General features: G+C 42.3%; 1 protein-coding gene across 1 annotated transcript in view; it reads left to right on the top strand.

Annotated features, from left to right (window-relative positions):
* nrxn3b (neurexin 3b) overlaps nt 1-15,974 on the top strand; it is a 402,487-nt gene that overhangs the window by 376,801 nt on the left and 9,712 nt on the right. Inside the window, exon 23 of the mRNA XM_016678683.1 lies at nt 7,316-7,394. Coding sequence (XP_016534169.1) covers nt 7,316-7,394 — 79 coding nt within the window. The remainder of the gene's footprint in view (nt 1-7,315; nt 7,395-15,974) is intronic.

Genomic DNA, 15,974 nt, shown 5'->3' with positions numbered 1-15,974 from the left:
ATAAAAACACATGAAGGTCATTTGTTATGATAAGGCCGCCGTACGTCTCTGTGACTGTGTGGCTCGCTGGAGCATGTGCGTCCCGGGCTTTTGAGTCTTTTTGTTGCCAGATACGAGCTGATACGTCTCCATTCTGTCTTTGGCCCGCGGGCAGAAACCAAACAGTCTGATATGTGGTTTGAATGCAGCGGTTTACTCCTCAGTGGCTTTCTGAGCAGGTGCTGCAGTCCCCGCACATGGCAGCCGCCGGATTTCTTCTCCAGTACCGATTTATTATTAGGCAGCGCCTCCGCGAAAAGATGGTGCCGATGCACTCTTTGTTTCCGCAGACCTAGTTTTAGACAAACCGCCTCAGTGTGGAAGGCAAAGGGATGAAAATAATTAGATTCACAGGTCTCCTTTTTTTTTCTTTGTCTTTTTTCAAAACCAAGCTGTGTGTGTGATCTGCGGGAACTGTTTAAACCTGTGAAAAGTGCTACTTCTCTGGGGTTTTATTTGTTTTTAGAAGGAATTCATGAGACACCTGCTCCGTTTTCCTGCTTGACGGAGCAGAGTGTGGCAGCGCTGCTCAAGCTGATACTAATACGGGGAGATTTTTTTCTCTCCTAATGTGCCGAAATGAAAGCGTAAGTCCGTGTTTTTTGCAGCTTCTCTGCTTGCTTAGAGTGTTCTGCCCGTCCATTTCCGGGAAACGATTCCCTCTTGATGTGATTCTGGAGTAACGATGACTGACGGCCCTGTGGCAAAACTAGCACATTAGCAGCGAGGCAGCTACAGCGGTAGGCCTCCATCAGTGTCGAGACCGAAATGTTTCCAGGCGCGGTGTGTGCTTTAAAGTATACTTTTTTTTTTCTAAGCGGCTAAAAGAGAGAAAATGGTATGTTTCAAACGAAAGACACTTTCATATGAGACAAATCTAACGCATTGATGTAGTCGGAACAAAGTTCTTCTGTATGCTAGCTAAATGCAGGTGAGCAGATCGATAACTGTGCTAGAACATGAAATAAGAGATGTGGTTGTAGTGAATTTGATAAATATGGTAACCTTCAGTGAACGTCAATGTAGTTTTATGGAATTAGTGCCAAAAATTGGTGAAAACTCTGAAAATAATATTAGTTTTAACCAAAAAAAATTGTGTGATGCTGCCATCACCATATTTCCTGTTAGATTTCTGCTGCACGAAGCACTTTGTAACACCAGTCAAAATGTTCGACTTAATCCAGACCAGAGTAGCGACGTAGCTTTCAGCTGGTTAGCTAGCAGAGGCAGACCGTTTGTAGCTCAGGCTGATTCCCAGCAGTCGGTGAGGAACTCATGACTAAACAGCTTCAGCAGAGTCAAAAGCACTCCTCCTGCACCACCGCCGATTCCCCTTTCTGACTGAGTCAGGCCCATCAGTTGTGAAGTGAAAGCTGTGGCTTTTTAAGGAGGCTGTCCGTCTCCATCGATCGCCGGCGAGATCTTGTTGGTTGTTGTGCTGAAGTGGTCAGAGGTAAATGCTGTTTTAATGAAGTCCGCCTATTGATTCGTCTTTGCTGTTTGTGGAATTTGAGTCGACTGAAAGCTGGGTAAACAAGATAATCAGACATTATGCACGTATTGTTGTTTTTGTTTTTTTGCCCTGTGTTAAAGTCATCATGTATAATTTACTTGAAGTAGAGCAAACTTGCGTGCGAAAGGAAATCCTGCCAACCAGACTTTTGAAAATGATTGTGAAATTTGCAGAGAATAATTGCGTTTAAAAAAAGCAAACATATTGCTGCCAAAACGCACACCACGCCGTGCTAAGGAGATTTAGACGGAGCATTGGATTTCCCCAGCTGTGAAATCAGTTTTTGTGGTCCCGTTGGCCACAAAACGGGACCACAAAGTATACAGCGGTGTAGCATCATCATGCTACACCGCTGCACATTCGGGACCTGCGTTTTTTTGTTTGTTTTTTTTTCTTCATTTTTATTCTCCCCCACTAGATGCCTTTTTTTGTGCATTTGCAGCATTAAGCATCTTAGATCAGCGTGACCTGCATTCACTCAGACGGAGAATCGGCACCGGAAGCCTTTTTCATACGGACCGCTTCAATCCGGACACGAGAGATGCATTTCGTGCTGGTAAAAATAAAAAATAAAAAATTAATGGAGCGTGCATGCAGTGGATCTCCAAATGTCAAACATCACACTTCAAAAGCTCTCTTCAATTTCTCTGAGTGGACTCAGAGTCATCCAGATGAGAGGGTCTCTTGCTTTGAGTTAGCGGAAGGCTTCAGACGGTCTCTCTCTCTGCCATTTATGTGCAACCTCCACCATGCGGCAATGCGTTTTCAGCTGCAGGAAGCAGCTTCGGCTTCTAGCAACAAGTCACGAGAGCGAAGATTATAAAATGTGTGACAAGGCCTGCCTCGAAGCTAAGCAGTTACACTGATCTGCCTGCCAGACATCTTCTTAAACGCAGTCCAAGCTCGATCTCTTCTGACGCTAATGTGACTAAGCTCTTCTCTAGTCATACAACCGATCACATGACAGCACCTCGCAAAAGTGTTTATACCGCTTGAACTTTTCCTCATTTTGTCATGTTACAAACACAAATATGTGTCTTATTGGGATTTTATGTGATAGAAATGTTTTTTGCTTTTTTTTCTGTGTCCCTCCCCCCAGTAGGAGTCTATAATGTGTGACATCCGTTTCTATTCGGTTCCCCTGAGTCGGTGTTTTGTACAACTCTCTTCTGCAGAATCCATCACTGGACTCCATTATACAATTGAAAATTACCAAAAATTTGTGTAAAACTTAAATCGTGAAATAAAAAATGTGACATTTCAAAAACCCGAATTACGCGATGATAGTTGAAATGTCTAAGTTGCTTAAAAGTTGAATGGAGTTTCTACGTTGAAGTGTGCAGAAGTTGTAAGCTGTCAAACGACCACAAGGGTTTTACAGATTTTTGCCAAAGTTTTAAGGTTTTTCACTAATTTCAATGGGTTCAATGGGCAATGTTAAATATCTCAAAATATGTCTCTACCAGCTTTGTAAGTGGTATGTAGAGCTGTATCAAAGCACTTTGAGCTGAACTGCTGCTGAAAATGTGCTATATAAATAAAATTTATCATACCTTACATTCATACATTCACCCAATTAAATGATTTATTTACAGTGTATCCTGTGTGTTCTAGTATAGTACATGACTATTGATTTGAAATAGCTATACACTCACATGATCAAGTAAAAAACAATCTCACACTACTCAGGCAGGAGGCCATTTCCATCCTACGTAATTCTGCTTGATTCTAATCTCTCTTCACAGATGCAGTCTGTTATTTCTCCCATTCATTTGGATTCCCTCAGGGAGAATTTCTACCTTTCTATCAGCAAACAGAAAGAGAAGTTGTGAACGATTATTTTTTCTGAGCTTATTTATAATTGTAGTCTGCCTGTAGTTTTAGCAGTGGCAGCGGAGGAAGTGAACAAATGCATTCAGTCAGTGTCTGCCACACTTCCACTTCCTGAATTAACATCAACAGCTGCCTCATTCAGCTTGCGACTTTCCTCTATGCAGCAGAGGATGGTTGTTTACAGCGCGGGCAATTTCCTGTAAGTTTTACAGCATCAAAGTGGCACATTATGTATGTCAAGGAGAAATGTTAGCCATTGAGTAAAGTTTAAAAGTCCAACAGTCCACGTCTCCAGGAAGCAGTTGTTTTCCCAGTAGCCAAATCTCCAGACCCTCTGGATGAAGCAAAGCACAGAACAACGAGCTGGTTTTTATCAGTCTAATGCGCAGCACAAAGTGGGCTTTATTTCCCCTGTTTTAGCAGCAGCCCCCAAAAATGTAGAGAAGTTTGGGTGCTGTGGTGGCGCAGGGGTTAAGCACAACCCACATATGGAAGCCTTAGTCCTCAACGCAGCTGTCACAGGTTTGATTCCCACATGTCTTCCTCTTTCCTGTCAATTCACTATCAAATAAAGGGCACTGGAGCCAATAAAACCTTTAAAAGAATGTAGAGAAGCATTTATTGATTTATGAAAATCCCAATAAATTGTGTTTGTGTTGTACACTGACAAACTGTGGGAAAGTTACATGGCTGTGAATATTTTTTCTAAAACTTGTACGCTCTGAATTCACAACATTGATCCTTCCTGCAAGCAGAAATCTCTGGTCACCTGGTGCTGTAGACCTCATCTCTGTTTTCAAGACTAGCTTTAGCATTTTATTTTTGTAGAATACGGAGACACGGGGCTAATGAAATGCAGCGCAGCCAACGGTGTGAAAATGTTTCCTGAGCTGAGATGCCATCAGCTTCAGCTGCAGAGATGCGCAGCGTGAACGGACAACAGAGCGTCAGTGTTCTTCGCTCCGTGTCATTCTCTCTTTTTCTTCTTCTTCCGTCTTGCGCCGAGATGGTCTCGGGGCTAGAATCGCTGGAGCAGACTTTGAAGTGGCTCAGGCGTTTCATCTCCCCCCGCGTGCGCCTGCCTCCCACATCTGCTGCCATCACAATAACAAGCAGTAGCTCGTTTTCGACAATAAGCAAGACTTTTTACGCTCCTAATGTGGCTTCAATAAATAATGCCATGTTTACGGAGGGGCCTGTATTTTACAGCAATTTACTTCCTCCCCTCCCCTCTTGCTTCGTTTTGCGGATGGAGCACACTACGTTAACGCGGCGTATCGTGAACGCCGATGTGCATAAGCACATTTACAAACCCACAGCTACAGACAAATAGCCCAACCCCATCATGTGTAATCTCGGCGCACGTTAGGAATATTCTTTGAAAAATCGTCTTCTTTTTTTTTTCTTCCCCCACCGCACGGCACGAGGCCCAGCTTTCTATCGGGCCTGTTGACTACAGCAGAACAAGCACGGGGGCGCGTTTCATTAGTCTGTCAAACTCAATGATATTTAGAGCCCCACTCCCCTGGCCAGCGCTGGAAAACTCAATCAGCACTCTGATTTCATAACCCAGCTCGGTGACAGGGCTTATTTTATCGCCCCGCTGATTCATTCTAATAAATGCCGGCTGCCCAGCGCACCGCCGCTGAAATACAGCCACTCCTCCTTCCTTCTGTCCTCCATGGGTTGACCCGAAAAAAAAGAGGAGAGGAGGGTGTAGAGTGGGGATAAATCAGAAATGTGGGAACTGGAGGGTGTAGATAATCCATCGCTGGGCCAGGTGTAGCCAGCAAGTTTGCCCACTCTCCTCACACACGCACACACACCACTCCCTCCACCCTCATTCCTGCACCTCTGCAGCACAAATCAGGGGCTGGGGAAGCTGTTGATCTGTGCGGGCTCACTGGGTCCATTGATTGTGGACGACGGAGGAGGAGTGGGGCGATAAATAATCGGAGGCAGAGTGCGGAGGGTGAAGGAAAACAATTATCTGTGGAGGTGGAAAGCACATAAAGTGAAGAATGATAAACACTGTGAAATATGATTGACTCCAAGTGATATATTGGAGCTGAAGGACAGGCAGGGAGGTCTGTGAGCGCTGAGATATCCTTGGGAGGGAACGGCTGCTCCAAGTCCAACCGCATCCTGCTGCACGCGTTTCAGAAACTCTTGAAGATTTTTGTTTTGAGGATTTTTTTTAGAAACAGTTGCTTGGTTTGCAAATTATCTTTCAGATACAACTGAGCGAATTTACAACGATGGGGTTCCACAGGACCGAGTTCTTGGCTCCCTGTTGTTTTCTCTATATTTAACTCGACTTTTCAGTTCTATGTTGATGATACTGAAATTTACAGCTCTGCACGTTAACTACATCCATCTTAGCCAAGTGCTAGATGGTGCTCCACAAGGTTCAATTGTTGGCTTTTTATTTTCTTCATATATAAATGACCTAAGACTAAGCGATTCAAACTCATCTTTTTCACTCTCCTGTTTCTTTTGTCATTTCCTACCCTCCACCTGCTCCTGTGGAAGTTTCCTGTCATCTCAAATACGCTGCCGTCACTCTGTCACTCCACAACAACAGCTTTGTAACTTAATACTTATTGTAAATGCACAGAAATCCAATAATCAGTTTGTTCCACCTTCAAGAGAAGCTAAGTCGGCCATTTTTGGGAAATTTTTAACAAGTTTTTGTCAACTTTTAATACTGTCTTATATTAATAATGCCTTGTTGTGTAAAAAGTAAGTTTATTTTCACATGAAAAAGTTGAAGCTACTATGATTTTGTTTTAGAAATAAATCTACCTTTTTCCTCTGTAACCTCATTTTGTAGAATCAACATTTTTATCTGTTATGATTAACAATTTACTGTGTTAATCAGTAAATGAAAATAACCTGATTTTTACTCATTGGCCTTCAACTCAGCTGAGACTTAATTTTACTTTTATTGGCATTGATTTTAACTGTTTAACTGCTCTGTTTTATTGTGTCTTAAATTAAGTTTGTAATTCATTATTGTGTGCTTAGTTTTGCCACTTTATTTTTATGCTTTCTTTTATCTTATCGCTGATGTTCAGCACCTTGTTTCAACTGTGCCGAGTGTGAAAAGTACAGTAGATGAGAAAGTAAAAATAACTAAAAGTTAATATATTTCAACAATTTGTTTCAAAAGGCGAGTAATATTTCATAGTTTCTTTATACGCAGAGGGATTCAGTACATTTTGCTTTTCATAGATAACGGCTAATAAAACCCCTAAAAAATTAGAATATTAAATATTAAACAATGTAAACATGTTATGTAATTGTAATGTAATAGGCTTGAGCGGAAAGAAAAAGTCTTCACAGGCAACAGTTTTAAGATTGTTTTTCAAAGACTTCACAGCAAAACCGAATTTTGGGTTCACTGTATGTGAACAGTTTCTTTACAAATGTGCGCAAAACTTAGTTGATATTGAACTAATGTAAAAAAAAAAAAAAAATTACGCACTTGAGGTGATTCTGTTAAATAAAAAGTGCTACTAAAAATCCCATGTCATTAAAAATCATCCGCCAACCACTTCCTGTCTTTTTCCGCCAGCAGTAACATCCAGTTGTTGATCACTTGAACTGGTAAGATGTGAAAAAAGTGTTTCCATTTTAGTTTTGTAAAATATACTAATGACAAAAAACCACCTCATCCTAGTACAATAACTTGTTACTGAAAAACGTTCTTGTGATCCCAATTTGTGCAATTTTACGTTCAGCGCTACTTTTTGAATTCAATTAGCGAAATAAACCTGTCAAAGATCTAAATAAAATCCATGAATATGTTTTTATGTGCCTTACTAGCTTGCTGTGTTCGCTCTAACTGAATTGTGTTGAGATCTTGATCCCAACGGGACGAGCCGGTTTAAACAACCGAACCAACGATCGGGTTTCGTTTCCCCGCAGACGACGGACGACATCGTCTCGTCAGCCGAGTGCTCCAGCGACGACGAGGACCTGGAGGAGTGCGACTCCGGACATGCAGGTGGGATGAGTGTGTCGAGTTGTGCTTGCTCTGAGATCTGGTCTATTTCCTCCTTTGAGTTCTTTGATTTGCCACCGAGGAGCTCCTCCTCTCAGCATCATGCCCTCCCCCTCCACCCCCCATGGGAGCTTCAAGTGTAACTTTGAAACAAACAAAATAAAAAAGAAAAAGCAGCCCCCCCCCACCCCTGCACCACCACCACCCACACTCCCTCCCACCACAATGAAGAAAAAGAAAAAAGAAAATTATGTGGGGAGTTCTCCGCAGTTTTCAGAACTGTTTTTTTGGAGATGTGTAAACGTAACCCCACCCCCCCCACCCGCCACGAACATTTTAACAGGGAACATCGTCAGGGAACTCGGAAACAAGTTACACTGAGCTATGGGGGCCACTGGTCGCAGACATGACGCAGCGTTGATGCTAATTTTGTCTTCTCAGCACCGATTGAGAGCAAAACTTTACTGAACAAAGTGCGAAATTAGCATCAAGCCGCATGTCGCCTTGCATTGATGCTTCAAAATGTATCTGTCCCCCCCCTGCCCCCCGTACATGGTTGAAACCCCCCCTTGCTGTGTGTGTGTTGCCTTTCTCTCCCGACAGAGGATACATTTTGAGATTCTTTCGAGAACAAAGATGCTTTCAGCCTTTTAGATACTGTGATATGTAGCAGACTAACTGCAACAGAGCCTCTTCCTTCCTCCACCCCCTCTCTCCCCCCTTCTTCTTTCTCTTGTTTGTACCTCTGTTTCCTCGTCGGAGGCTTGCCTTACCTGAGACATTCTAATAGAGAACAGATATCCTCGAATTTCTGTGGGCACCGTCTCCCCCCCCCTCACCCCTTTTTGCCTTTTACACCACACACACACACACACACACACACACACACACACACACACAAGTATCACTTTGTGATTGCATCAAAGTGATAACACACTCAGTGGAGATTGAAAATAAAAACAGAGCTGAAAATAAGCCCCCTCCCACACCCCAGATTCAAAAGGAGTGGTAATTTTGAGGCAACTTGGGTTTGGAGGACTTTTCTTTTTCTTTTCTTTTTTTTTGTGAGGAAGCAGCTGTCAGTCACACTTTCAGCCCTGAGAGCAGCTGGCACACATCCTAATAATGTGGTAAGAACCAGGAGACTGCGAGTCGTATTAAAACCGGCTCAGCGTTTGACAAGCTGCTCCCCTCGGGCCCTCAGGAAATCATTAACAGCTCAGGCTATTTGATTGCTTCACTGTCCTTCGAAATACCATCACCGCAGACTAATTGATGCTGCACTAATCCGGCCAAACACGGCCCCGCCGAATGCTGAGCATATGTCCCCTTTTCTCTGCTAATAATATGACTGAATTTAAACAATCCCCTCCCCCGTTTCCTGTGTGATGGTGCAATCACCTTTATTTATTTATTTGTCAGATTAGCTTGTTTTTTTTTTCACTGAAACTCATTAATCTTTCAGAATTTATTATATTTTTTTAACACAACGTAACTTCCTGTATCGGCAGCTTCAGCTAGCATGTGTTGCTGTATTCAATAGATTATCTAAAAGGAAACATCCATAGCACTTCTACCTTTCTGTATTTTGCCACATTTCAATTAAAACTGAAACGATCAATCAGATTAATAATGACGGATCAATTACTGAAATAATCATTAAGTTAGTAACTGGTTAATCATTAACTAGAGTATACAGACTCAAAAAATGCCAATTGTTGAAAGAACAACACAATAAGAGTAATAATTAAGCCAAAACTGCTGAAAAAGTGCATACCTTTTTTTTTATTTAAGTTGGAAAAAAACCCTCCTTTCTCTGTAAATGTTTTTGCCCAAAACTCATCTAGTGGCACTTTTAACTTACCCTGATTCAAATTCTGTAAAAACTCTTAAGCGCCTTTGGCTATCCAAAAATAAATCGACAGATTATCTCTACTCCGTGTCGATGTTAAGTCCAGGAGAAAAGGCTGACTAAGTTTTTCACATGTTGTTCTTAGAAGTATTTTTCTGCTGCAGTTAAAGGAATGCCGTTATCACATTCAGCCAATAAAATGTTTATTTTCTTATTGTGTAAAAGGGTTAAATTAAAAAGCTGCAGAATGTGGCAAAAAAAAAAAAATCCAATGAATTGATTAATCATCTGAACAGTTGCTAGATTCATTAATAATTAAAGTAATTTTTATTGCAGCCCTGATTTCAATGTGTTTTACTGGGATTTTATGATGCAGCAACACAGAGTAAGTGCATTGATGAGGCTGAGGAGAAACAAAACGTTGATTTCAAGTTTACTTTGGAAACATCTAAAAAGTATGGCATGTTTTTATATTCAGCTTCCTTTGCCATAACAAAACAAAATCAACAACCTTCATAAGTCATGGAATTACTAAAGAATCCTCCTGTGTTTAATTAAATGTAGGTATAAATTCAGCCTTTCTGTGAAGAGCTTAGAGACACGGTGTCAAATTATATTTCATTTCTAAGGTTGTGGCAGAAAAGGTATCAATAAAACCTATTAACAAACTGTTAAATATTAAACATCTTTTTAAATTAATGTAATTTGGCAGTATGCAGAAAAGTGTCTTTGATTTGATAGATAAAATCATATTTAAACACACCGGATTTGGCGCTCGCCTTTGAGCAGGGGCTCCTAAGCTTCTCCATGCCTTAGTCCCCCAAATTAGACTGGCAGCCATTATTATTTTTTAGAATAATTATTGAAAATGATGAGATTGTATGATGAAGAAAATATGCTTAAAATGTGCATTTAAAATGTTATTAGATTAAATTCTTTAGTTTTTGCATTTTTTTTCGTGTTTCTCCAATTTTCTGGGGCCTCCCTAGTGCCCCTTGGAGTTTTCGTTGGAGAACTGCAGTGAACAAATAGGGTCATAAAGAACAAGAATCAACCAACTTTAGGTAAAAAAAAAAAAAAAACTGTAGAAAAAAATGTAAAATAGGTTGAGGGTAGAAAATAACATCCTAAGCGTTTCAACATCTCACAGAGCGCCTTCCGAAAACAGAAAGGTAAACCTGCAGCCAAAACTGGAACACCATGAATCCACCACACTGTGAAGCATGTTGGTGGCAGCATCATGCTGTGGGAATGCGTTTCCTCAGCAGTCACAGGCAAGCTGGTCAGAGTTGATTGGAAGGGTCATAGGGGCTGAATACAAACACACGCCTCGTTTTTCAGGTCTTATCTAATCTTTTAAAAATATTTTCTTCCACTTCACATTAATTCACCACAAATTGTGAAGTTTGTGACTGAAATATTGCAAAACCCAAAAAAGCTCCAGCAGCGTGAATACTTTCTCAAGAATGCTTCAAGAGTTTATTTTCTTAAAAAAAATCAAACCCAAGTGTTCTCAAAAGGTCAAAGTGCAAGCTTTTTTTTTTTATCTCCGTAGAACACGGTACCCTCCCCTCATATAGTGGCAACGTAGACACACCCATACCAACCGAGCATCCCACCATGTTGACACAGAAATTCATTCCCTCATTCCTCACTCCACCTCCAGCTGCATGACCTGCTGTCTGTTCTTTTCTGTCGCATTATTCATGTTTGTTTTCTGTGATGCACATGTGAACATGAGCTGGGTTTGTTCAAGATTTGAACTTTTTTTTTTTTTTTTGGTGTGTTTGTTGTTAATCTATGGGGGGGTGCCAAGTTGGGTAGAGTGATGTGATATTTTTTATTATTATTTTATTTCATTCTTTTGTTTTTCGTGCTGTTGTTCTGATTTTAACATCATCAACATCGCCATCATCATCATCGTCATCCGTCGATCATCCTCCAAGCAAGGCTAGAGCCGCTCCTCCCGTGTTTTTGCCTCATCTCGTGCCGCATGAACTTTTGGTGGTTGGAAAAAAAAAAAACTAAACTCAAACTCCTCCCCTCGCCCCCCCTTCCCCTCTCACTCCCCCATCATCAACTTTGTGCCGTGTGGCTCCGACAGAAACATCCCCTGACCTCATTTTCAGCACAACGTAGGGAAACGAACGGCAACAAAAATCTTTTCTTGCCATCATTTTCTGGTTTGTTTTGGGTCTTTGTGCCGACAACCCCATACTGTCTTGAGAAAGTCGTGTGTGAAAGACTGACCACCCCCTCGCTCCCCTTCCCCCAACCACATACACCTTCTCTTCACCCCTTCTGAGTGTTAACCCCTTCCTTTCCCTCCATTCTGAGTCAGCCTCTCTGCATATACATGTCTGTTTGAATGCCGATGGCATAAAAAGACTTTTATTGCCACAAAGTATATCTGTTTTTCTATTCTATCTGTTGCTCCAAGTAGAAGGCATTTGTGGCATGCGTCGACCCGGACTAACTGCTGTCAGTACCTCCCCGCTCCACCCTAATCGTCACCCCTTCTGCTTCTGCATGGACATGATTGGCATCCATATTTTGTACTGCTGTCTTTCCACCCATAAATCCCAGGCTAACTCCCCTCCTCCCCCCGCCCCCACCTGGGTTCGGCTATGTGTCAGTGTGCATGCTGGGGGCTGCGGCGGCGGCGGCAGGTCCGAGCCTCGCCGACGTAACCCGCAGCATCCCGAGGCGTCTTGTGTTGTGTGTTTTGCTCCGTTTGTCTTGTCTGCTCTTCGTCTTGTGCTCGTGTCGTCTGTTTGTTTGAAAAAAAAAAATAAATCTGTTAAATCTGACCCCTTTGCCCCCGTACTTTACCCGTTCCTCCCCCCCACCCCCACTGGGAGTTCCACATGAGAGAGAGAGAGCAAACCAGGACTGCACTGAAAGTCCTCTGTGCACATTTACCTAACATGTCAGAGGTGTCAAACTGTAATGAAATTATTGGAGAAAAATAAGTTTAGAGAAAAGAAAAAAAAGTGGATTCTGGTTTTGTTTTCCACTGATTAACTGCATGGCGGCTCATTACCATGTAGTCAAAGCAATTTTGTGATTAATACGTAACTGCATGATTGCAATTAATGCAAATGACTCACAAATCTACAAGTAGAAACCCCTAATGTTTGATTGGTAGGTACACAGCGCTACAGTCCCTTTTAAAGATATTAATTTTGTTGTTGTTGCAGCCCATAATAAAGGGGGGAAAAAAGAGCCTCTTTTTACCACCTGCTCTGAAGAGGTGAGGAGAGGGCGTGTTGATAACATTAATCAAGTCTTTATTGCTTTTGCATCAACAGTTTCCCGGGAGCTGAATCAGGGAGACAGCTCGGCAAAACTCTAGGAATTCCTACAAGGATCAGAGCCGTCGTCAGTGTTATTAGTTTCAATTCTGATTCGGCTTGTCAAAATGTCACGGCAACGGTAGACGCTGCGCCAGAAACTAAGACAGATTTTGGAATATGTTAAAGCGAGAAGTAAATGAGCTCCAACTTTTGAGTTTTAGTTATATTTTTGAGCCTAAACGTGTTTATTCCTATGCTATCAATAAACTGACAGACTAAATATGAGATGAAGCTTCCGACCGGTTTGAAAGGAGTCAGTCATAGGATATAGAAACTTGGCAAAGACACTTGGATGCTTCAAAAACAAGTTTGAGCATCACTGTGGAAGCAGCTCTCTTTTTTTTTTGCTAGTCTGGACCCTATAGGAGGATCCCTGAAGCAGCAATTGCCGCTACCCATCAATCTGAGAAGGGTTATGCAGTCCTTTTTAAAATATTTAAAGTCCATGACACAGAGAGGCATCAGGTATAGGCTGAAAGTAGTTGCCAAAACATTAGACTGACAAAGTTCAGAAAAACTGATAAAACAAAGTTCTACATCTCAAACTCTACAAGCCTATGTTAGCATAGTGGAAGCACAATGTCAGAGGACAATGGTGGAAAGACATCAGCAATTACCTTAAATAAGAAATAGCTGCTGTGCATCAGTTTGTGAGGAGTTAGGTCTCTTCCAAACCATTTGAAGTTCATCAAGTTGCAAAGAAACATCTAAGTTTGAACTATTTAAAACAGACACAAATCTCCCAACAAATGTAATTATAGCTCTGAAAAGACTTTAGAATAATGTCCTTGTTTGGATTAAAGACCCCGACATATTTCTTCCGAAGTAATGAAATCGGATCTCACTGATGTAGACCCGTAGCAGAAATTGCGTCTTGTTCGCATAGAGGCATCCGCCTACCAAACTGGACACCAGGCCAGTGTCCGACTATTCAACAGAGCTCTGTGTTAAGTGTTGTGTGGTTACTCAGAAGTTTGTTTCCATGTTTTAAGTAGAAAATGTGCTCAGACAGCAAGGCTGATATTTGACTCAAACTAGTTTGCTTCCGTTGCTGATCCGGGTTTTTGTCTACATAGGAGACAAGGATATTTTTAAGGAAAGTTAATCTGATGCCTTGAGGAATTGTGAGCATTTGTACGATTCTTAACTAAATCACTATGATAACAGTAAGTAGTAAGACTGACACAAGGAGCTGGGACACCGTCACAACCATGTGACCATGTCGACTGTTTGGCTTTGGATGAAGTACAGAAAACAGAACTCGCCACATCAACCTCACTCCATACTGTCAAGCACGGCGGTTGAGAACTGTGCACAAATTGCTGTTTCCAAAACTCAAAAAACTGTCATGCAAGCGTTTCTTTGTTTTTCTTTCAAATTACTGACTAGAAGCTAGCTTAGCATTTTTAGCTCCTAATTAAAACCAATATTTGATTCCTTATGAGCAGTACAAGCAGCCCGGCTGTTCCAGACTCAGTCACTGAAGCTCATCTTCGGACAGCCTGGGTTTTTGTATGTAGCAAACCAATATGCCATCTGTCAGGCTGGGACTTGTCAAGAGCTAGTAATGGGGGATAAAGTTTATCTAACATCACCGACACTTCATTAGCTGTTCAATAATGTGGCCAAAGAAGCATAAGTGTCCTCACGAGTCCAGTATGAGCAGCTACAGGCAAATTGGTGGAAGTAGTGGCAGAGCTGATTTGCATTTGCCTGGTTCCATGCATATAAAATGAGGCAACAGGGTAGAGCTCCATCAGAGGCATTAGCTGAAATGAAAAGATCATCTTTAGAGATGAAAAAGAAATAGAAATATGTCATTAGTGTGAGCATTGGTAATATTTTAGCTTGTCGATCAATTCCAATAAAATCCAGCGCTGATTTGTGATTGCAGTGTCGCCCAGGATGTGGCGTTCTGCCTAGATTGACTCCGTTTTTTTACTTCTTCCTGGCTCCCGTCTCAATAGAAACATGCAAAAATAGGCTGTTTCGCTCCTTTTTTAAAAAACACATAGATGTAATTTTCCTCCAGGGGGACTCACTATCCATGCGCAAGTCAAGCCCATCATTAAAGAGACAGTGTTTTTAACAAACAGGCCATAAATGGTCCTGCAGGCACCATTAGCCTCACCCTTTGATCAAGTGGAACACGGATCAAACGGATGAAACGCATAAATAAGAGTGATATAAGCATAAATGTCTCCTCATGTCGTCGGCTTTGGATGGGTAACATTTGGAGTCTATTACTCACACCACTGCTTAGACGGAAAGGCAAGGATCTTCCCATTACCGCCTGTGAAGAGTGAGAGCGAGGAGGTAGAGGATGAGGTATGATAGGGATGCATCAGTGGGTTTCCTTGTGGCGACGATTCTGGCCTTGGTTACGGCCCGCTGGGTCGGCTGTCACTTCGACGCCAAGCTGAGATCAGTTTAAAGGTTATCCAGCTGACACATGTCCGCCGAGCGCAGGGGCTAATGGCTGTGCAGCAAATGGAGCGGCTGACGGGGGCGAGTCGCCACGCCCACCGGAGACGCCGATTCAATGCACCGGCAGGCCGCCAGCCACAGGATGACAGATTAGGACCTTCTGAAAGCTCCGGAACAGAGTCGTTGGGTGGCTCTTCCATCCCTGAAAACGCGGTCTTCACTCGTCAGTGCAAGCTTTTAGAGGTTGGAATGAATGACCATCGGTGGCAATTTAGGCGTCTATTGGCTGAAGCGTAACGTACAGAGACGAGATAACATATTTAAATGAGGCAGAAGGTTTTCGAGGGGCAAGTTTTTTGGGGAAGCTCAGCACACCGGCACAATCCCTGTCATGACTCTGAGTGTGAGCTGATGGTTCCCTGGTAATCAGTTCGGCACCTCGGTGGAGGTGAAAGAATCTGCTACAGCAGGTTTCCAGGTACAATGGATGTGTCATAATGGGATTTCAGGGCCCAGAACCACTTGTCCCCTCCACATCTTACTGCATCAAAATCTCATTGACTCAGTTCAGCAGCCCGCTTTCGCCGCGCTGCATTGTCGAAATCCTTCGCACAACGCCGGGATTCATCTCCATCCGGAAACCTCAGCAAACGGCGGATAGACAGGCTGATCGGGCTGGGCAGAGAAAAGAGGGAAGGGAGGTGGGGGAAGAGTAGGAAAAAGTGTTGCTCTGAGTTTTCTGTGTCTGGAGCCCTGAAGCTGCTGATGTAGCCATTCAGATCGAGCAAGTTAAGATGCTTTTTAAGAAAACGGTAGGAACACAACCAGCAGAAGATAAGGGTCCTAAGTATCACACATGACAAGCAAAGACTGAAGCATTAAATACAATAGCTGAATACCAAAATTAATCTTTAAAACTAATTAAAAGTTACTTCAGTTTCTGTTTAA

The sequence above is a fragment of the Poecilia formosa genome, unplaced genomic scaffold (genome assembly GCF_000485575.1).
Source record: "Poecilia formosa unplaced genomic scaffold, Poecilia_formosa-5.1.2 Scaffold187, whole genome shotgun sequence".
NCBI classification, from domain to species: domain Eukaryota; kingdom Metazoa; phylum Chordata; class Actinopteri; order Cyprinodontiformes; family Poeciliidae; genus Poecilia; species Poecilia formosa.
The sequence above is the reverse complement of the archived record's forward strand: the minus strand, read 5'-3'. Positions and strand labels throughout refer to the sequence as shown.